We start from the raw sequence: 24,409 nt of genomic DNA, 5'->3' as shown, positions 1-24,409 counted from the left end.
TCTTAACCTTATTAAGGAGTGTTGCTCCCTACATTACCACGGACTGCTCCCAACACCTCCCCATTCCTATTTTACCCTTCAGTTAAACGGATGTGAGCATACAGATTGATATCCGTTGAAGGTAAAACAGATGTGGATATTCGACTTCCTATGTTGGTGTTGGTGGTCTGACGAAGACAAGCTTTGCAAGTAAGGAGAGCACAAGACCTAAACTTGGTCGTAAAGAAACCTTATATATCTCATGACCTCGTGAAGCACCAATGGTGTATCTGTATGCACATGCAGTTTCTATCAACACTCAAAATCTTTAATTCAGTCAACCCCGTTTTCAATAGACCTTGGCCACATAAAAATTTACAAAATTCCAATTTTAAAAACACTACATCTCAGTCACCTTGCCGAAGGGAGAAACAAGTTGTTGTAATGCTGCAATTCTTTCCCAAGCTTCTCCTTCCTCTGATAATATAACTTGTCAACCTTTCTAAAAACCATACGACATTCTTTTATTAGAAAACGACAGGTCATGTATCTGTCACCGAGAAAAGTTAGAGTTCAAAGTGAAGATAGAGAAGAAAACGACATGCAAACAATCCACAGCCGATTATTATTAAGATATCCCACATCCATTGGAAACCAGTGAAAAAAACCAACCTGCAAACGAAAACAAACAGCAAAGGAACTGGATCCACACTCCTCAACACTCCTCCACAAATGATCAACGGCAATGAAAGCTTTGAAACCCAAAAAAAAAATGGGAAAGAAACAAATGAAGGAAAAGAAAGGAAAAGAAGAACAATGAAGGGGAAGTGAAATGGAAATGAAGGAAGAGAGATATGTGAGATTGGAGGTACAGCGCAAAGAGTAATTAAGGAGAAGTAAGGTCTCAAATAAATTAAAATATCCTAAATAGTAAAAGTGAAAAGAAATTTAACTTAAAAATAAAATTAGAATTAAAAGAATTAAATAAAGAAAATAATACTTAAAAATTATGTGTACTTATGTAAGCATACTAAATTAATAGTTTGGGATATTTTTTGAATAAGAAATTAGTATACCAATTTAAATAATTATAGATATATAGCATGCTGCACTCCAAGAAGCACTTACCAAAGTTATTGGAGAGGTAAAAGATAAAGACGAAGAAAAAGATTGACGAAGGAAATGAAAAGAAAAGAACAAGACGATGAAGACCTAAGTTTATGTTTTTAGTTTTGGTTCAATGTTTACGTCAAACAAAAGGGAAAGATGATAAGAGTGGAAGTTTCTATGTATGACTAGTTTTAACAGATAAGGACAGCAGATGTTTTTGCAAGGCTCTCTCTACCATTACCCGACATTTTCAACTTAGAATACAAAACCAAATCCATAAATCAATGTTAAATAAAATCTTCAGGTATCAATTGAAAGACTGATATATATATATATATATATATATATATATATATATATTATTCAAAATATTAGGTTAATGAAATATGTCATCACTTACTAATAATAATAATAACAATTATTATGGTAAATTTTTTATTTAAGATTTTAATTACCTATTTTATTAATTTTTATACATTTTATATATATGTATTCTTCTGTTTTAGTATTTTATTGTATATTCTTGAAAATGAATTTTTCCATTTCAACCTAGAAAATAAAAATGATAAGTATTTAACATTTCAAATATTCAAAAGTATTAATTACTTCTTCGAAAAATTAGAAAATATATAAAAATACTTTTATTTATTAAATGTTTTTTATCTCAAATATTTAAAATTTCTTTGACTTCAACTCTTATCTAAATTTAAGACTATTGATTATATTAAGAACATAAACTCCCAGAGGAGGTATAAAGGGAATGAAGATTCATCCTCAATGAGAGCTATAGAGAAAAAATGTTATGATCCTGAATCAGTTGAGTGATATAATTAAATTCAATTACCATTCATTTGAATAGGCTTAATACCCTATTTTGTCCCCAGTTTCGCTCGAAAATGTCAAATTAGTCCATCCTTTAAAAAATGCGTCAATTACGTCCTCACTTAATAAAATTTGCATCAATGAAATCCCTTCCGTTAAATCTGTACAAACGGCGTTAATTATCTAAGTAGAAGAAAGAGAAAAATAATTAACGCCGTTTGTACGGATTTAACGGAAGGGATTTCATTGATACAAATTTTATTAAGTTAGGACGTAATTGACGCATTTTTTAAAGGATGGACTAATTTGACATTTTCGAACGAAACTAGGGACAAAGTAGGGTATTAAGCCATTTGAATATTGTCTACTTTAGAGTTTGTGTTCTGTTACGAGTTTTGCTTTAGAGTGGAAGACGGAAAGAGTATGTAAATTGTCTTTGGCCTCAACTCATAAGCAATCTAAGACTATTAGACGACCCACTGTGAGGCTAATAAAAAGATTCTAAAGACGAATCATCGGTTCCTTTAAGTCCTCCACAAGGGATGAACCCTCTTTCACTTTAAATCTCGATTGGAGGCTTTTGTTACAATACATTTAATAGTCTCACATCGCTTAGGAGTCAAGGTCAATGACATTTTAAATACTCCTTCCACCCTCTAAGGTGCCTTTTAAAAACAAAATTGTGATGGATCATAGGCTCTAAAGCGGACAATATCTTATATGAGGGGTGATTAACCTTAATGATGTCATTCAGCAAACTTAGGATTGAAACATTAACACCCATTGTGGAATCAATATTGTAGTTCTGAGATACATCGGTCCTTTAAGTCTTCCATTGTGAATGAACATTTACTCTATAGTTGTTAAAACGAGCCACCCAGCCCGACCCAGCTTGGCCCACGACGAGTTGGCCACTTATAGAGTCAACTTAACCCGGCTCACTTATTAATGAGTCAAAAAAATTTGAATCTGGTCCAGTCTACCACGGATTAGGGAGTTAAATGAGTTGGCTCACTGACTTACCTAACTACAAGTATTTTGTTTTCAATTAAAAAGTTAACAATTTTTTTCTAATTCAAATATAAATAAAGGATAAGGGTCTTTAAATTAGATTTATGATCAATCAAACATAAGATTTAATTTACATAAAAATATCAGAAAATCTTCTCACATAATTTTCAATGGCGTCATAGTGATTCAAATTTGTTTATGCATAAAAATTGAGTTATTGAGTATAGATTTGTAGTTTCTCATGTTGTCTAATTATTCCATACGAAAATAATTTTACACGAGTTTTCGTTTTAATAAAAAATACTTATTAGAAATATTAGATGAGTTGATAAGTCAATTCAGTTCATCACAAATTCAATCCGAGTGAATTAAGTTCTTAATAAGAATTCAAAATTATCCGTATCAAAATTTTAAATTCTTTTTCAGTAAGTGATAACACTAATTATTTTCTTAAATCTTGACTGAAAAATTTATATTCACTTAAAAGTCGAAATAAAAAATAGTTAAAATATTTTTTTCTTCTTTCATTTGATTCTAAAATAAACAATATCTTATATTAAAAATTAGGAGTAATTAATTTTAACGATGTTGTTCGAGAAACTTATAGTGGAACAATATTGAATATTGATGACACATTATCAGCTGACAAGACAATGTTATCTTTAGATATCACTAATTAAGATATTGAAAAGAGTCAAACACGTGGGATTCGAGATTTGGATTTTTAGTTTTCTAAGCATAAGTAGTATGATGTAGTTTTGCTGAGTTATTCTTGGATAAATTCATATTTTATTGCTGAAGATATCTCTTACTTTTTAAAGATATTAAGATTTATTGAAAAGACTACCCACTAATAAATATTATTATATGTATAACTTAAAGATAAAAGTCTGATTATATATTAAAAAATAGTATGATTATCCATTAATTCCATCACATATTATGTTGTAATTGATATTATTTTATCTTATAAAGGAATATCATAAAGTATGCTAACTAATGTAAATGGCATTAACTTTTAATAAATTAGATTAAACAAAAATTTCACATATATGTTTAAAAAAAATTATTTTAATTAAAATTGGTAGATAAAATTTTAATAAAATTCTATGCAAGATCTAGTATATTTATGTTAAAAGATATGATTTTAAAGTAAATAGAAAATAAATGTAACTTTTAAAAATTGTCATCAATATATTAAAAAATAAGTTATTATTTACTTATTTTAAATGTTATTTCTATGTTTCTAGTACTCTTACTTATTTTTAAAGATTTTAAGTTAAGAGATATGATTTTAAAGTAAATGAGAAATGAATATATCTTTCGAAAAAAGGAGTAAAAATAGATTAAAAAGTTCATTGTTTACCTAAAAATTCTGGTCATATCATCCATCTTTTCTATAATTATATTCTACTTGGAAGGAGTCATTATTGAATAGATCAAGATAAAACGATCAAATATTTATCTCAATTAAAGTTCTATTTTTCATACTTTCAATTTTGTCCCCTCTTTTTTTTTCTTTTTTTTGGGGAAGTTTTATCTTTTGTATGCCTAAATCAATTTATGAATAGTAATATTGTAGTAATTTGAATAGGTAGAAATGTTGGTAGTATAAGTAGAGGAGTTAATAGCCTGTATTTTTTTTCAATTTGTTTGGTTTAGATTAATTGGTTGCTCATAAAAAGAAATATGTTGGGATTTTAATATGGTGTAATCGGAGTTAGTGTTCCTTAGAGATTGAAATATTGGAGTTATTAACGACACAAATTAAATTTGTGTATAATTTTTTGGCTTTAATTTGGGGTTTGGATTAGTAAATTTTGGCTTGAGTTTAGATTTATAGGCAAGTTTGAGTTCATAAAAGATCTATTAAGATGATTGAAACATGTTACAATAGTTTAAACAATGTTATTTGTCATTTAATATGAAAAAAAAAATATTTCTTGTTCAAGTAATAATATTTTTCTTTTGAAAGTTTTACTGTTCAAGTAATAAGTGATGGTTTAAGAGATGAAAATTCACAATTTAAAGATGTATTTTGGAACTTGGAGATTATGGAGCAAGTCTCACCGTTCAAACGAGTGTGTAATGCTTGAGCAAGGAAGAGGCAAGTTGATTTTTCTCTCCAATCGAGTTTTGCTTGCTCAAGTTAGAGATGTTATGTCATTTCCTTTTTCTCCTCTAGATATGAAATACTACGAATAAATATTAAAATATTTAAATAATAAATGATGACTTTACTATTAAATGTGTTATAGGAAAAAATAATATTATAATAATAATATAAATGTTAGGTAAGGGTAAGAGGATAAATAAAATAAAGGAGTTTTGGAGTTGCATCCCACTTTCTTTCTCATACTTCTTCATTTTCATTTTCTTTCTCATTTAACAAATATAAAAATTTATTGATGAAGATTTTAAGCTAATATAGATAAATTATTCAATCTATTGAGAAGTAGAGTTTTGTTTGGAAAAGTTGTTTTAAGACAAGGTGTAACATCCCAAAATATAACATAAAACTATATAATACTCATAACACATTTAATATAAAAGACCAGTTAGAGAAAGGATTATAAAATATAATTTACAGTCATCCAAAATAACCATAAATTTAAAACTTTATATACAATATAGTTGTATCAAAACTATATACAAGAATGGTCATCTCAACCAGAAAGTAAAAGAAAACAAAAACAGATGAATCTACTACTACTGCATAGGAGTATCGGAGACATCTTCACGAGGAGTCTGCTCAACTAACATTTCATCATCCTCTACTCACACCCACCAAATGACCATAGCCAAACCAAACAAAGGAAACAAAACAACAAACAAAAACAAAACAAAAGGGTAAGTTAGATTCAAAAACAATACCTCATCTATGTTAAAACATTTCACATAATAATCATACACACACACACACACACACACACACACACACACATATATATATATATATATATATATATATATATATATATATATACACACACACATATATATATAGTAGATCAACTCAAGCATCTTAGCATACAAAGACCTAAACCGACTGTCCAGACTTGGAATGAATGTCAAGTTATGCACTTATGGTGGCCACTACTGCTTTGCAAAGCCCTCGCTAATTGGGTTTCACCCTACCACACATCACAAGGTTAGTTTGTACCACGTCATAGGTCATATTGGAAGCACCTAGACTAAGACCTCTTACTACTCTCACCACATGCATCAAACATCTCTATATGAGAATGTATGACCATTAGAGTGTGAGAAAAACTCCCAAAATTGAGCTACCTGCATTCATTCTAACACACTTAAACCACACCAAGAAGTTCCACCTTGAAACCAACATTTCCAACCTTGAAATCAATGAGATCACTTCACATTCACATAGTATACCAATACATGAGACTACTTATCATACATTAAAGAAATAGAAATACCCATACAAGTCATCAGAAATCACATAATAACACAATTTCTTCATGGTATCTTGATACTCACATTTAGGTGGGGAAACAGCTTTGAAACCCTCACCAACAGCTCCAGAAGGGTCCAAAACCCCCAAAACGACCTAAAGAACATAAAAAACCAATAACCAAAATCCCAAATTTGAGATCCCAAAAACTAAAAAAAAAAAACACCAAAATCTGCTAAGTTGCGCCCAGCGTCCTAAAAAGGGGTGCCCAGGCCCTGGAACATGGGCGCTCAAGGGGCGCCGAAGCGAATTTTTCTCACAAAAATGATGCCTAGGGACCCCTTGAAGGGCGCCCAGCGCTGCACCAGGTTCTAAAATTCACCTATCAAACATACATGTTATACACCCAATCATACCAATTTTCTAAAAATCATCTATAACTCATAGAGACACCAAATTTATAAAACAAACACAACCAAGACAATTTTTAGCTTCCCTTACCTAAAAATTTTCTCTTTCACAACAACACCCAAGATTGCGAGATGCGGGAAGGAAACCCTCTTCGGAACCTTAAACCCAAATTCACCACAAATCAGAAAGAGGAAAGGAACCCCGAATTTGAACTCTAAAACGATGGTGAAGAACGTTGTGTTAAAGTCACCAGAAACTCACCGTGAAGAAGCTACAACTTCGTTGTCGCGAAGAGAACGTCGTTGCCGCTGCACCCACGAAAGTAAATCGTCTTTCCACGAGGAGGAATGAGTTTCCTCATGCTGCTCTTTTTCTCACACTAGGGTCTAGCAAAGAAAAGAAAGAGGAAAATGGAAGAGTGGTGAGGGAAGAAGAAAAAGGAGGAAGAAGAGAGAAGAGAGGGGTAGTGAGAAAAGAAGAAGAAAAAGGATTTGTAAGAAAAACAAGGTTCTTACTTAAGGGAAGCAAAATATTAATCATTTATCTATATTTATTGATTTATTTATTTTATTTTAGTGTCCATATATTTGTTTTATTTATTTATTGTCATTATTTTTATTTTATTATTGAGGTGTTTAAAACATTATTTTTATTTATTTATTATTATTATTTATTAGTGAGGTGTTGATGGCCTCATTTTTATTTATTGTCATTATTTTTATTTTATTAATGAGTACTTTTTAACGTTATTACTTATTTATTGTTATTATTATATTAGTGAGTTGTATTGTCATAATTGAGATGTTTATAACCTTATTTTTATTTATTTATTTTTATTTTATTAATAATGTGGTTATAACTTTATTTTAATTTGTTTATTTTTATTACTTTTATTTTATTAGTTAGGTGTTTATAACCTCATTCCTATTTATTTATTAGTATTATTTTATTAATGGAGTTTATAACCACATTTTTATTTATTTTTTGTTATTATTTTCATTTAATTAGTGAGGTGTTCGTAATCTCATTTTCATTTATTTATATTTATATTTTCATTGAATTCTCCTAATTGCATTGATTTATCCAAAAGATTTCATTTCAATTAGAATTTGGTTATTCACCATGTAGTGCCCAGCTCATAATTGAAGAATTTGTAAGTTCAATTCCTACTAGATGTCCTCTCTCTGAAAAGTCCGTCGAATTTTTGTTCAAGAATGAAATCTTATTATAAATGTCTTGTTCACCTTTTAGAACTATATACACATTCTTGGTAAAATGAAATGTGATGAACTGAGAGAGTGTTTTTCAAATACATAATTATCTTGAATAAATTCACTATCTTTTTTTCGATCACTTGAAAAAAGTAAGATGTTTCTTTTACTTTATTTTTCGACAATTTCTGATTTGGTAGACCTATGAGTAGGATTTAAGCCCATATGAAGTTTTAATCATCTCTCAAAGAAAAAAGAACAAGTGGCTTTCTATTAATAAAATTTCATCATTCATACGTAATAAATTAATGTGATATATTCAAATCATAAAATATGAATGTAGTAGTATTTTAATTGAAACTAAAATCCATAAAAAAGAAAATAAATTTATGAATAAAATAAAATATGCAATATTCACGACCAAAAACATTCAATTATTGAGAAAAAATTAATATATTTTTAATGTCTTCCAATTATATTTTCCAAATCATTCATATTAACAATCCATTTTAAATCCTTAAAAGGTGATTTTAATAGATATTCAAATAGAATACTTAAACTAAGATTAAATTAATTATTGTTTTTACATCTCTTTCCTTGACGGTTCCCTTCCCAACCACGATATTATTAGATTTTATTTAAATAAATTATCTTTAATCTAAAAAAATGTGGATTAATATAACAATTTTAAATAGTTTATCTTTAATAGTATCATAAAATTAAAATAGTTTAAAACAACTAATTTTATTATATAATTAAAAGAATAGAAATATACAATTGATTTAAATTATTAGTATGCATAAATTAAATTTTAATCATTATTTTTATTGACATAACAATAAAATAATTTAATAAAAAATTATTTTAATTTATTTAACTCAAGATATTAATTACTTTATTAATGATTTAAAAATAAAATATTTATATGATTAAATATATTTTAATATATATATATAAATTAAAATAAAATAAAATAAAATAAAATAAAATAAAAATACCAGTATAATATTTTATATTAAAAAGTAGTCTGAGTTGAAAGAAAAAGATATATACAATATTGTTATGTTTAATATTTTATAAAAAAATTAAAATATTTTTGAAGACAATATCTTTTTAAGATAGAAATTTAATATGAAATTAAAATGATTGAAATTTATAAAAAAATATTTTATCATTTAAATTATAAAATGCTTGTAATTATTTTTTTAAAAATTATATCTTATTCCACTTGAATACTTTTCTATGGTCTCCTTCTGATATCTTTTCTTTATCTCAGTTCAATTTTTCGTGTGTTATGGTCTTCTTTCTCTTGTCTTTCTTTTGTTCTCTTTTTTCTTCTTTCTTTCTTCTTCATCTCTTCCGTTTATTAAATATTAACATAAAAATGACAATATTTATATTCCGAATTACTAAATATTATCTAGAATTAATTTTAAATTATTAAATAATTAAAAAGTTGCCATATTTAAAAGAATATTAAAATTAAAATTCTTAATTCTATATTTGAAATAAATTTTTCGTAAAATTAAATTATCTTATTCTAAGTAACAATTTAAATTTGGCTATTGCAATTTTTGAATATAAGTTTTATCTTCTACTAAATGATTTGGGTTTTTTTACAACTAGTTGGTTAATTAATATTCAAGGTTTGGAGTTTAGTACACACCTAAATTCCATAACTTTCAAGAGGATATGTATATATACCTATATATATATAAGGAATGGATTTAATATAATGTTTTTTTTTTTCTGAAGCTCTGTTTCAATTTTCTACAATATTAAAAAAGAGAGGTAAGTAGATAAAGCAAAGGAACATTCTAACAACCTATTTAGCTTGTGGAACCCAAGTCATGTATTGTTTTTGTATTATATATTATTGACATGACTTTGTGGGACAAGTCTATGTTTATCCGCAACGAAGGAACACACACATCACTTCATTTTTTAAATTTAGACGTGTTCTCAATAATTCAGAATTTAGGTGTTTGACATGGTCAATTTTTTTCATTTATTTTATTTATATTAAGACGAATGTATCAACCAAAATTCAAAGTCAATTGTAATTAAACTCTAAGAATCCCTTTTCCAATTTTTATTCTTTATTCTCATCTTTATTACTTACTTTCACACCATATTTATCTACTCCAACACCGTCGTTAACCCGTTTCTCAACATTTCTGTTTATCCTCTCGTGTTCACAAACAACGTATGAAATGTCTGTCTTACCCATTTTGCAAACAAAAATCTTAAATCGTCTCTATAAATAATTAACATAATAAAAATTGCAGAATTTTATGTTTTATGAGTCCAGTTTGTGTAAAATAAGGGTAAATTTCTCAAAGATAATACTTAATATATATTACTTATACATTTTATGGTGTTTTTTAATAATACTTTGGTTATTAATTTTTTAAGTAGTGCTATTGAAATATTGTTAATAGAATCATCATAAAAATAAGGAATTTCTTATATATTATGCATATAATGTTTGAATTGTTCTGCTTTAATCAATATTAAAGAAATAAAAATCTAATCTAATCCTTACGAATTTACCTTAATTAGTACAATATTACATAGGTTAGACTTTTACATTCTTTAAATGTAAAGGAAAAATTTTCACGTTTGAACTAATTATAGAATGTGTTATAATAGTTTACAAACATCACTTTTACTTTTATCTTGGGACACAGATCTTCTGAAATTGCAAATACAACCCTAGGTGGCATCCAAATTCTCTGCAGTTACTTTTATATGCAAAGAATCTTTTATCACGCGGGAAAGTAATTTTCTTTTACAGAAATGTAAATTTAAAAAAGAAATTAAATTTAAACATAACTAAACAATACTTTTGACAATAATTTATAAATATAACTTAATTTTTTGCACAAACCTAGTATTTTGCTTGCTATATTTACATTTTTATCTCTCTTTTTTTTTTTACAATGATATAACAATCTCATTTTTAAAGTACGTGAGGATAAGTTGAAATGAAACTGTTTAATGTTTAATATTATTAATTAACCAATTGATATATCGAGTATTTTTATAATATATAAATAGTTTCAGTAAATCTTTTTAATTATTTAAAGAGTCAAAGCATTTTTTTATGAATTATTTATAAAATTTGTAAAATATTTAGATAAATTGTGAGGAAAAATATGATGTTTTAGAAATGAACGTGGTTTAAAAATATTAAGACTCTATTATTTTGTATTAAAATAATTCATATAAATAGAAATTTTTATAAACAAGTTTTATTATTTTAAAATACATTATTTCAACAAAATATTTTTTTAGAATTTTTTGACTTCTCTTTATAAGTTTCCACCTTTGGTTCATCTGATTGAAAATTCAAGACCAAAGTGATTCTCATGGTAAACTCTTCAACTTGGACAAATTAGTTTCTTTGTTTTTCTCTTTTTCATATGATTAATTTGTTTTTCTCTTAATGTGGGTTTTTCTTGTTTGTATGTGTTTTATGAATCATCAATATGACTATCTGTTGATCACTCGTCCTTAAGGTAGGTCTTAATCGTTCTTGTAATGTCCCTATGTATAAATAAAGCATCTTGTGGAGTGAAAGTTGTTTTAGACGGTTAGAGTTGTTAAAGATTGTTTTCACGAGGGAAACTGATTAAAATTGTTGTAAGTTAAATTGTTTGGTTAATTATATGTATCTTTGTTGAACCGTGATTTAATGTGATATGACCTTTGATTTAATCTGTTTTAGATGTGTGTTATTCATATGTATTGTGATATGTTGAACGCTTGAGTTTTATAGTTTGTCTATGAGTTGTAATGTCTTTGTGAGATTCTTTAATTGAGTAATCTGACCTTACTCAAGTTAAAAACATTAAATTTTAAGTGTTTGAAAGTTTACTAAGTGTGGATTAACTCAAGAGGAGTTAAATTGCTCAATCAAAGCTCAAAAAGGGAGTTTTAGGTATTAATACACCGTTAGACACCATTGCAACATCGTCAAGTGCCACTAAGATAGTGGTCATTGACTTAGGGGCACTAGACGCCACTTTTTGTCCGTCAAATGCACTCAAATTAGTGGGTTTACGGGGTTGTACTGCCAGATGCCACTTTTTCAATCGGGGCGCCACCTTGTTTTTCTGGTCTACGTCATCTTGGGAAAAATGGAGTTCCCGTTTCGTTAACTGTTGGATCGAGATGAAATTTTGACAACAAATCTTGCACACATGAATTGTTACTTTGATTGGTGGGATCTTTTATTTGAGGTCTGTAATTAGAAAATTTAGTCTCTTATATTTATGTTATTTTAGATTTCTCTTTTGTGAAAAGTATTTCTCATTTGTGGTTTTGGTTTGGTCTTGGAATAAAAGAAGGTATTTGGTTGTTGATAAAATTGTTGATGGATTCACTAATGAATATGTATGTGTATAATGATATATGAAATTGTGATGATGATGGACTTGTTAATGGCTATGAGCATGAGTGAAAATATATGATGGTTGTAATTGATCACAAACATGATATTACTTAACATGGATGAATATAAATATGGTTGATTGTTTGGTATTAGGAATTTGATGTGGAATCATGTTTTATGGATGAAAGTATGACTTTGGCATAATTATAGGAATCTTGTAGGGAGATTTTATAGTAGTTGTATGAAGATATCTTGATACTCTATAATAACCTTCATACTCATATATAGTAGAATGAATTATGTAATAAGAGTCACAGGAGATCCTAGTAAGAAGGTAGGATAATGGTCTTAGGGGATTAACTTTGTGAGTGGTAAGGTGAAACTTATTCACGATTGATCTATAAAGCAGTAAAAGTCACCACAATTGCATGTATACGGTGATTCTGACATTAAATGCATGTATGTGTAGAAGAGTCTTTGATTATATGGTTTATATCTATAAGATTGTTTCGAGTGCATTGAATTGTGATACAACATGTTTTACTAATATATGATATCTCTTTTGTAAATTACTTTACCCTTTTGTGTTGTTTGTCTTGTTTATACTTGTCTCTATGTTTTTGCAATAATCAAGATATCAATGAGCACATGAAATATACTTTGTACTCTAGATTATTTGTTTTGAATATTATTATGAAATGTTTTATTTTATTAGTTTTATGGTACTAAAATGGAATATTACATAAATAAATTTTTAACAATGCGATAAAAAGCATTATTAAAAAAACTATATATATATATATATATATATATGAGTTTCTTCAACACAATTAAATATAGTAGAAAAGATGAATAATATTTGAAAAAACAAAAAGAAATGGTTTTAAATACAAGGTAAAATTATTAAGGTGAGAGTTAAACCATTCTAAAATATCAAAAAATTGGTTTCAAGTGAAAAGATAAAAATTGTAGCTCTACATGTGCAATTAATGAGGAAAAGAAAGGATATGAAATAAAAACTAGTTTCAAATAAGAAACACACAACTATTATTATGTACATGTATTTTAAAAAAAAGTAAAATTATATTTGGAAATAAGGTAATATAAAAAAAATTTATCATTCTATAAATATGTGAAAAAGTAAAATTATACTTGAAAGCAGGATAAAAAGAGGGATTAACTAAATATTAAAATAAATTAAATATTGCAATAAGAGGAAAAACAATTTAAGAAAGAAAATATCTCTATCCAAACCACAAGAGATGAAAAATACCTATCTTGAATTTAATACTCCCTTTGAATCACACAAATGATGAACAACTTCTCATAGCAATAATAATAATACTCAATTATTCAAGATCACACTTGATGAAAGTTATCCATCTACCCATATTACAGTTTTTAAAGCCTTCTTATAGAGTTTTAAAGTGTTATAGTGAATTCTTTAACTTCTCTATTTTTGAGAACGAACTTTCCACTTCTTATATAGGTTCCAATTGCTATCAATTATCAATAAGCAATAATTGATTATTGCTGCATTGCTTCTTAAAGAATATGTTTAGTGCAATCAAGTAGCTTAAGTAATAATCCATTAACTTAAGTAGTAATTGATTATCACTATGTAGTTTGAAAAAATAGTTTTCTCTTTAAATAGTGTTGTTATGTGTTACATGCTAAGCTTAAAGAAACCATAAACAACAACTACAGTATATTACAAAGGCAAATTATATCAATAACAAAATACAAATCTTCTAATTTATTTTTGGCTTCTAAAAATTCATCTTTGGACTTGGTATCATCATCAAAATCAACTTTCTTGAAAGACAAAGTTTAACAACTTTTTCTTTTGTCGACGGAAACTAAAAAAAAAAGGGTATGAGCTTGGTTTATTAAGAAATAAGGCTCTAAGACAAGAGAAACATGTGCACAAGAAACAAGAAACAAGGAGAGCATGACCTTAGACACTCCAAACTTAGTGATTTCTAGAAGAATTTTATGAATTTGAAAACACCTAGATGACTTCCTTAATTAGAAATAGTTCCCTTGTACCATTGTTTGGAACCTTTAAATGAATTAAAAATTCTTGAAAATTTAGTTCATGGTTATGTGAATAAATCTAGTTTACATTAGTAAGAGAATAATTCAATTTCAAATATTCTTCAAAATATTTGTCATTATTTTGGTTCGTGTTTGATTTAATCAAACATTTTTAGTGTTAAATCTTGCTAAGTACATATTTTAGAATTGATTTTAGCTCATTGTTGTTGGTCCTAGAGTTTTATATTGGTTCTAGTGCTTGTTATTGATTTTGGTATGAAAGTCTAACTTGCTCAAAGAATCTTACCAATGGATTAACCACAGTGCTTATCTTGGTAAATTGGCTTTAATTGTGGCATTACACTAGTACAATAAAGAGAAACGACAGCGGTTATTTTTGGCTATAGGCACCGGTTTCCCAACCGAGGCATATTCAGGCGAGGTAAAAAGTCAAAGACTTTTGGTCTCGGTTGTCAACCGAGGCATAAACTCACATCCTACTGCCTCGGTTCATCTCTAACCGAAGCATATACGTTTAACGTTTTTTTGATTTATTTTTTTCGTAGCACATTAGGCCTCGGTTCGTGGTAACCGAGGCATAAAGTTCCACTTTACTGCCTCGGTTTGGGCCATAACCGAGGCAGTAGATCCATTTTTTGTTTTTTTTTTTCTCCTCAGCTACACATTCTGCTTCGGTTTTGACCATAACCGAGGCAGTAAGTTGGCTTTTGACCTCAGTTTTTACCAGAACCGAGGCATATAAGTACGTTTTTTTTTTTTACAGTGGGGTCTGTTTCTTCAACATTCCCAATCACAGAAACAGACCTGCATATCTTTTTGTAACCAGAACAGTCCAGAATATTACAGAAACGTATATTTTAAATGAAATTCATATTAAAACATAAAATATATTGAATGAAATCATAAATCAAATTCTTAGAAGCATAAATCAATCCAAAATGTAATCATAAATCAAGTTTCAAGCATAAATCAATGCAATGTACATGTTCAATTTATAGTAACGTAGAAAAGCATAAAAGAACTTAGAAACATAAACTTAAAACTTAGTTTGAGCGTTAGTTCAAGTGTTAATGTATATGGTATTGATATATTATTAGACTTCACTCTAATATGTGATCCTGATGTAAATAATGCCTAATTAATACTGAGAGTGATTTAATTTATATATTTAACTTTGGGAAATTGCTTGCTTATTATCTTTCAACTCAACCAAATGTAGTAAAGTCATTCTTAAAAGAAAAAAAAAACTTCTAGTGAGGAAAATATAATTATTATCTAGACACATATACGTAATTATTGCTGTATACTTTCACATGAAAAAGAGAGAGTAATGTTTCAATAAAAAATATATAAAAAGTATATGAGAATATCATTTTAAAATAAGAAAAATAAAATTATTACTCCACCTTGTCCCGTTTTCAAAAGTATATTATCATTACATATAATATCTTTTATTTTCAATGAATAGATTAGATTAAATATTATTTTACTTTTCCTGAAAAAATATTTAAATAAAAATTCAATCATATAAAAATATATATAATTATATCTTATTTTAATACTTAAAAGTATAAAATATTAAATAAAAGGTGGATTCAGTTGAGAAAGATAATAGGACAATATTACTGTTTTGAACATGCACGTGAAAAAAATCATATTACAAAACACAAAAGTAAAGAAAAAAAATAATACAGGAGTTTAGTACTGGAAAGTCAAAGATGCATAGGTCCACACGAAGCCGGTATCACTAGTCAAGAATTGCTAGCTGTGGAGTAGTTGTCTAAACAATATTACTGGGGGTTAAAATTGAATTCATTAATATTTATATCATTAATTGATATATGAAGCATTTTATTATTTACTTAAATTCATTTCAATAATTTTTTAATTATTTCAATATAATAATATATGAGAGCTATCATTCAAAAACAAAAACAAAATTATTTGGGTAATTTCTCCATTCTTCTTAGTCTCTATTAATTTAATAAAAATAGTAATTCTGACAAAGGAAAATATATAAGACTTTCCCCTTAAAAGTGAATATTTACGAAATGGTTAATATAATTAAGTATATTTTCATCCTAATCTATTGCCCCCAAAAACATAATAGATTAGGTTGTAAATATTTTATTAATATTTATATATTTAACTGTTATAATAATAATAACTGATTTAAAATAGATTAAAATAAGAAATAAAATATAAAATTATTAAAAAGAAAATATATTTCACTTCTTTTCTTATCTACACTTATTTCATTTTAATTATAAAATTGTGATTAGGTAAGTGTGTTTGAAAAATAGATTACATAAGAAAAAATAAAAATATAAAAAATATTTTCAATGAGAAAGACAAAATTATCTTGTTATATTGAATGCAATACCCAAAAACAGGGTAGAAGACAGTTTCAAATGAGAAAAGTAAAAAATGTTTTATATCATCTTCCAGTGAGATAAAAAAAAACTCTTATTTAATAAAATACTTTTTACAATATAATCAAACACAATAAGAACTCTCTAAAATTAAACTATTTGTTTGAAAAGAACAATAGAATCTAACATTATACTTTAAATTAATCAATTTGAAGTTATAAATAAGAATAAAAAAATTAAATTCAAATAATTACTTACTTAATTTTATATACGAATACATTAAATCACATAATCATAATCCGATAATTATCTACTAATGGTTACAACTTAAATATTCAGAGGCAACAATTACAATAACAGTAAACCCTATTGATGCACCCAATCAATTAAATTAAAAAGACATCATTACAATAGAATATTTTTGGTATAAATATTTATATAATAATTTAATGTACAAAATATCTAAAGAGTACACATAATAAATTTATTAAAAGTTTGAAATAATGAAAAATTAACAGCTTGCATAAGAATTTAATGCAAGGGCAGTTTGGGAAGAAAGAAAATGAGAGGAACTGGATGACAGTGCCAGCTTAAGACCACCTAGATTGAAATATATCAACTGTGGCGTTTCTTTCTGGCTCCATAATAATAATAATAATAATAATAATAAATTAAAATCTGTGTCCAACTATTTTGCTTCTATTTTCTGACTTTCTAATCGTTGTTTCTTTCCGACAGCGTCCTTTGTTGAACAAACACTTTCCAAGTTGACAAAATAGAGGCACCCGAACCAAAGGGAACTTGGCATACAAAATTCCCAACATTTTTTTTTTTCAATTTTAATCAAAACCATATCCTAATTAACACCTATTTTCATTATTAATTATATTTTCTTTTGGGGTCGGTTTAGATGTTAGAATCCGTAAAACTCCTACAAAATCTCACCAGCTTCGAACCTAACACACTTATCCCATATTTCATATTTATCTAGAAACTGGAAAGAAACAATCTTTTCACTGACAACAATTCTTTTCATTCTTTGCAACTTCCTTTCACAATTCAATTTCACACCTGTATATTCTGCTCCAGTTATTTCAGTACATATCCAAAGGTCTTGCTGGTTGTTGAGATAGCGAAGAAGAAGGTAAAATGACTATTTCAGATTTCATTGACTTGTTCTCTTTTCCTTTGAATTATCTTCTCCAGGATAAGACCCTTTGTTTCCATTTCATTAGCTTCCTCAGGAGATTGCGCGGACATTACTTTGTGAAACCTGCTTTGTTTTTCTTCTTCTCTCTCTGTTTTCTGTGTGTTATCCTTGTCTTGCTTGGATCAGTTTGATGCTATTAAGGTAAATGCATGTTCTGTCCCGTGTTCTTGATTCTGTTGTTATTTGCATGGGGTGGAGCTGATTGATTGGTGAAAGGTATTTTGCTCTGCAACAAATATGTATGAATGAAAAAAAATGCTGCCATTTGTTTCTTAGCTTGATGTTTTTAAATGTTGTAATAACACAAAATAAATTGTACTGCATTACGTTAAATTGTAAAATAAATCTTTTATAAGCCTGCTTAACAATTTAGCTTATCCTCATTAACTATTATCGGACCCTGCTTCAACTTCCCTTGTATGGTTTGCGGGGGGAAGTTTCCATCCTTCATCCTTTATCCCTTCACCATTGCATTAATTCAGCATTTTTTTTTCCTGTTTCTTTTATTAATTTCAGTTCTTATGCAGATGTTTTTTCCTGTTCTGATTTGTTTGGTAGTGAGACACTTTTATTTCCATTTTAGAGCAATTGGGTGAATTTATTTCCTTTCCTAATTGAGAGAAGAGATTGAGGGTTTTTCCCGAGTTTAATTGATATATATTTGAATGGAAGTGAAGAAATTGACACCTGCTTAGCAGTGTTGTACCTAGCCGTCCTAGAGTTAAATGCCTTCTAGTCCACAGGCTTCGTATGAGAGACAAGGTAAGATTGAGAAGCATGTTCTTGAGTGAAAATCCAATCTCGATATACTTACGAAAGTTTTTTTATATATTTTTGTATTGTGAGTAATCTCTTGTTTTTAGGTTTTTTGTTCTGTGTTTCTGATTAAAATGTGCTTCTGTAGATTTGGGTGATCAAAGTTCGGATTCGAAGAGACCTTCATGAGATTAATCGCCTGAGTCTGAGATAAATTAAGGTAAATGTGTGGTTTATGTTATATGCAATTTAATCTTTTGTAGCTTTTTGTTTTGCTCTGATGACTATGGATTTTTGGCTGAATCTGCTGAAAGTCTACTGTTGGACTGGACCCACTAAACCCACTTTTTTTTATCTATGGTTTTTGTCTTTTTTTTTTTTTCTGAAACAGAGAATTCAATTGATTTTATTTTGAAGATTGGAAGATTTAACAAAATGTTTGCAATTGAAAAGGTCATGATCTTAATTTTTCACTCCAGAATATATCCCTTAGAAGATATAGTGGTCTTTTGGTGGGCCAGAGATGTACTGTTATTTCCTTTGGACTTCCTACACAAAGCTAAAATCATAGTATAGATACATAAAGCGTGTATTTGGTTTCTGCCTCGTGTTGAAACTGTAGAATGTGTGTGAAAAACATGTAAAAGTTAGCCTTCCAGGAAGTTTCCTTATTACCAAGGCGAAAAAGAGCTTTTTTTTTTCTAAAAGTAGCATAGAACATACTGAAAATCTGGTGATCAAAGTTATCTAAGACTCAGTTTTCTACTTTTCATATTCTTTAGCTTTAGATCATAGTCATCTTGATTATTGTATTTAGTAACTGAAAATTAAGTTCATGTTTCTATTTCTTATGTAATGTACAGATTTCTTCTGCTAAATTAAATGGTTGCTAATTACTGAATAATGCTTGAAGAATTTGTAACTGAATTGCTGTGTCTAACATGCTGCTTATATGTTGGTAAGATTTAATGATTCTGCCACTTGTTGGACTTCTAATTTCAACAATCAATGATTCAACCATAGTAATTATAACTTTGCAAGTGTTTGTCTCATGTCTAAATAACATAAATTTGTTCCACACTTTCAAATCAATCCATGGAGCAAACACATGTACTGAAAGCAGTGAGATACTGAAAATTACTGAAGCACTGAACTTGTGGAGTATGAGTGTGTAATGTATTTATGTCCTATCCTACTGCATTGTGAGTAGATAATAATTGCTTCTTTTCTACCAGGTAACTGCATTTCTGTGGATTGATTTCAAGATCTTTTCAGGTGTAGATACCCGTTTCTAAATCACACTAGTTTATATCTTTAAATACTTTGAAGTAAAGATGGTGGCAAGGTCATGCTTAAATTTGCTAGACCTGGTATCAGGGGATATGCTAAATTTCCCTCAAACTCCCAGATCTCTTCCGCGAGTTATGACTGATCCAGTAATCGTTTCTCATGGAGATGGCAAACAAAGTAATGATGATGATTCAGGTGTTAATTCATCTGAACACCGTCGCAAGATAATTATAGTATCAAATTCTCTTCCAGTCAATGGGAAAAGGGATAAGGTATCTGGCAGATGGTGCTTCAGTTATGATGAGGATTCAATTTTTTGGCAGTTAAAAGATGGTCTTTCTCCTGATGCTGATGTGGTGTATGTGGGATCTCTGAAGGTTGATGTTGATGCAAGTGAGCAAGATAAAGTTTCCCTTCAGTTGATGGAGGAATTCAACTGCTTGCCTACTTTTATTCCTCCAGAACTCTACAAACAATTCCATGATGGATTCTGCAAGCAACATTTGTGGCCTCTATTCCATTACATGTTGCCCATGTATCCAGGCAATCGCCGCTTTGACAGGTCACAGTGGCAGGCTTATGTTTCTGCTAACAAGATATTTGCAGATAAAGTCATGGAGGTCCTTAATCCAGAAGATGATTATGTATGGGTTCATGATTATCATCTCATGGTACTTCCCACTTTTCTGCGAAAGCGTTGTAGTCGAGTCAAGCTTGGTTTTTTCCTCCACAGTCCATTTCCTTCATCAGAAATTTATAAAACTCTGCCTGTCAGAGGTGAAATTTTGAAAGCACTGCTTAATGCAGATTTAGTTGGTTTTCACACCTTTGATTATGCTCGCCATTTTCTCTCCTGCTGTAGGCGAATGCTAGGCTTGGAACATGAATCCAAGAGGGGTTACATTGGGCTTGAATACTCTGGTCGCACAGTATTCATTAAAATTTTGCCTGCTGGGATTCACATGGGTCGACTTCAATCTGCCTTAGAGCATCCTTCCTCTTCTGACAAAGTCAGAGAAATCCACCAACAATTTAAGGGAAAAAAACTTATTCTTGGTGTTGATGATATGGACATATTCAAAGGTGTCAGTTTAAAATTCTTGGCCATAGAACAACTCCTGCAACAATATCCAGAAATGCAAGGTGAAATAACACTGATCCAAATTTTAAACCCCCCAAATAGTGCTGACAAAGATGTTGAGAATGCAAAGGAGGAGGCTTACATTACTGCCAAAAAGATAAACGAAAGGTTTGGTTCGGAAAGTTATGAACCTATCATCATCATTGACCGCCATGTTCCTTTCTATGAGAAGGCAGCCTATTATGCTTTGGCAGAATGTTGCATTGTGAATGCAGTTCGGGATGGTTTGAATTTGGTTCCATACAAGTACACTGTTTGTAGGCAGGGAAGTTCTAAAGTGGATGAGGCCTTAGAAATTGCTTCTGACTCCCCGCGTGCAAGTGCACTTGTTGTTTCTGAGTTTATAGGTTGCTCACCATCTCTTAGTGGAGCAATAAGGGTAAACCCATGGGATATTGATGCAGTAGCCGAAGCACTAAATTTGGCAATCACAATGCCCGATGGAGAGAAGCAACTTCGACATGAGAAGCACTACAGATACGTTAGTTCACATGATGTGGCCTACTGGGCTCGAAGCTTTGAGCAAGATCTACTGTTTTCATGCAAGGATCACTATAGGAACCGTTGCTGGGGCATTGGCTTTGGTCTCAACTTCAGAATTTTGTCTCTGTCTCCTAGTTTCAGGAGGCTATCCATAGATCACATTGTCCCTGCATATAAAAGGAGCAGTTGCAGGGCAATCTTTTTGGATTATGATGGCACAGTTGTACCTCAAGCATCCATCGTGAAAGCCCCCAGTCCTGAAGTCATATCCGTGCTAAATAATCTTTGCAGCGATGTTAACAATACTGTGTTTATTGTTAGTGGCAGGGGAAAAACTTCATTGAGTGAATGGTTTGATCAGTGCGAGAATCTTGGTATAGCAGCTGAGCATGGTTATTTTATAAGGTAAGTGGTTTATAGTTTATGTCATATTCAACTATTAATCATAATGACTTCCCTGAAATGACTTCAACAGTACCTGAAGATACCCCTTAAAGGAAAAACAGAAAAAAAGTGAAAATGAAAGTGGCTTTTATCCAGGGCCTACAGCATTTGCTTATAATGTTATGTACTGTCAAAATTTGAACTCACCTTTTAGTACATCTTTATGTAGGTGTTTTAGCTTTTCATGAGTTTGTCTGGTTAGAATAGATGGTACTTATGTTTGATCTTTTCTGTAGAGAGTAAATTTGAATTCTCCTTGTAGTAATGTTCATATATATATATATGGGTGTTTCTGCTTCTTATGGCAAAGTGGTTATCATGTCACTGTCAAGTTCTTTAAGGTGATGTTATTCTTGTTTGATCTTTACTTCAGGTGGGGTAAGCATGCTAGTTGGCAAATGAGTCATGCAGATACAGATTTTGCATGGAAAAGGATTGCGGAACCTGTGATGAAATCTTATATGGAAGCCACAGATGGATCCTCTGTAGAGACCAAAGAGAGTGCCTTGGTATGGCATTACAGTGATGCAGATCCTGATTTTGGATCATGGCAAGCCATGGAGCTGTTGGATCACCTTGAAAATGTACTTGCAAATGAACCTGTTGCTGTAAAAAAAGGACAACATATTATAGAAGTCAAACCTCAGGTGCTCTACTTATCACTTCTCATCTCAAGTTATTATTTTTCTCAAAATCTAATATTGGCTAATCAATGCATTACAGGGCATTACAAAAGGGTTAGTTGCACAGGAAGTTCTTTCTACCCTAACAAAAAAGGGTAAATTGCCAGATTTTGTACTGTGCATTGGTGATGATAGGTCTGATGAGGATATGTTTGAGAGCATTTTAACCAGATCTTACAGTGCTACCTCCTCCTCAGCACCAGAAATCTTTGCATGCACTGTTGGACAAAAACCAAGCAAAGCTAGATACTACCTAGATGACACCATGGATGTGATGTCATTACTTGAGGGTCTTGGTGCTGCTTCAGTGCCTAAATCAAGATATTCTACAGAAACCCCTTTTGAGAAAAGAGAAGTATGTTTTGAGAATATCCTATAAAGTAAAGGTACACTTTAGCTGTGTAGACTCCAGCATAGGAAAAGGAAACAGTTTTGATTGGTTGTTTTTGGTATGATGTACAAAAGCAGGGTTTAAGGGGAAAAAACTTTGAATCTGACTTTTGATTATAGAAAATGTTGGTAGCAGCTTTAGGTCTCAAAAAATGAACACGGGATAGAGTGATTGGTTTTTTTGATTGGTAGGTGGGGACAAATGGGTGTATCTGTAGCTCTGAAAGGATACTGAATATGTTGATAGATACAGAATCTAGGCATTCTTCCCAGGAATTCATTGGTTGTATATTTGATGGGTTCTTTTATACATTAATGTCACTTTAGTATTTTTTGGAATTTCATAGGTTAATTGGAGATATATAATACTAAGGAAAACGTTTTTTTAACAATTTTTATTGACAATTTTTTTACAACTGCTAGTGTGGTACTTTGTGATTGGTCTGTTTTAAATAGATGGATCAATAAAATAGTGATATATAGTCTATTGTCAAAAAATTGTTAAAAAAAAGTTATTAACATATCATAGTCCTAATCTGAATGGAATTACGTAAAGAGATTAACCGCGATCGTTTTAACTTAAAATTTTAAAATAATGAGTTAATAGATTTTTATTTATATATAATATTTTTCTTTTATTTCTCTTGTGTACTTAGATTTATATTAAAATTTTTCACAAAACTTCTTTTTAAACATGCATTGCATTGAAATTTGGAGAATGTTTTTAAAACTAGGATTCACTAATTTATGTGAAAATGAAATAAGGAAGAAAATAAAAGAGAAAGAGAAATATTAGAAGGACGGATTAAAAGGGTTTAGGTGAAAATGAAAACAAGGTTTGACCTAGCTTGTGGAGAGGTGCAGGTAACGAAAAATTAATTTTTTTCTCCCTAAATTCATGGACTGTAGCTGGGCTGACCTATAATTGCATCAGAGGTGGTTAGTGGTTGAACCAGAGCGACCTGAAACATGGACTAAAGGTGAAGATGCCTCAAAAGCCTGCAACCTTTGAAGAGAGCCAATTTGTGACCAAACAGAGACCCAATTGAAGAACATTGGCTCATTGGAAAGGGAAGTGCATTAGGATCTAGTTAGTTTTCTTTTTCTTTCCTTATATAATGAACAAAGTTTGAACATGTTTAGCAAGGAGAGCCCTTGAGTGCAAAGTAACCAGGGGAGACTTGAATCTGCTGTACGAGGCTAGGATTGCTTTATAGGCTCTTGTGA

General features: G+C 29.6%; 1 protein-coding gene across 5 annotated transcripts; it reads left to right on the top strand.

The window, feature by feature from the left end:
• The first annotated feature begins 17,576 nt into the window (after positions 1-17,576).
• On the top strand, positions 17,577-23,526 carry LOC124841732 (putative alpha,alpha-trehalose-phosphate synthase [UDP-forming] 9). Of its 5 annotated transcripts, none has more exons than XM_088106218.1 (5): positions 17,577-17,929; positions 18,900-18,971; positions 20,027-22,070; positions 22,483-22,756; positions 22,833-23,526. In XM_088106218.1, the coding sequence occupies exons 3-5, from the start codon at positions 20,086-20,088 to the stop codon at positions 23,169-23,171; spliced, it is 2,598 nt and encodes an 865-aa protein (XP_087962344.1). In that variant the 5' UTR covers positions 17,577-17,929; positions 18,900-18,971; positions 20,027-20,085; the 3' UTR covers positions 23,172-23,526. The 5 variants fall into 5 exon arrangements, with proteins under 5 accessions (XP_087962344.1, XP_047174016.2, XP_087962345.1 ...); XM_047318060.2 differs by having other exon boundaries at positions 17,578-17,929; positions 19,987-22,070; XM_088106219.1 differs by lacking the exon at positions 17,577-17,929 and adding an exon at positions 18,021-18,136.
• The last annotated feature ends 883 nt before the right edge of the window (positions 23,527-24,409 follow it).

Source organism: Vigna umbellata, chromosome 2 (assembly GCF_029865625.1).
Source record: "Vigna umbellata cultivar VRB3 chromosome 2, Vumbellata_1.0, whole genome shotgun sequence".
In the NCBI taxonomy this organism is placed as follows: domain Eukaryota; kingdom Viridiplantae; phylum Streptophyta; class Magnoliopsida; order Fabales; family Fabaceae; genus Vigna; species Vigna umbellata.
This window is presented reverse-complemented; position numbering and strand designations above follow the sequence as displayed.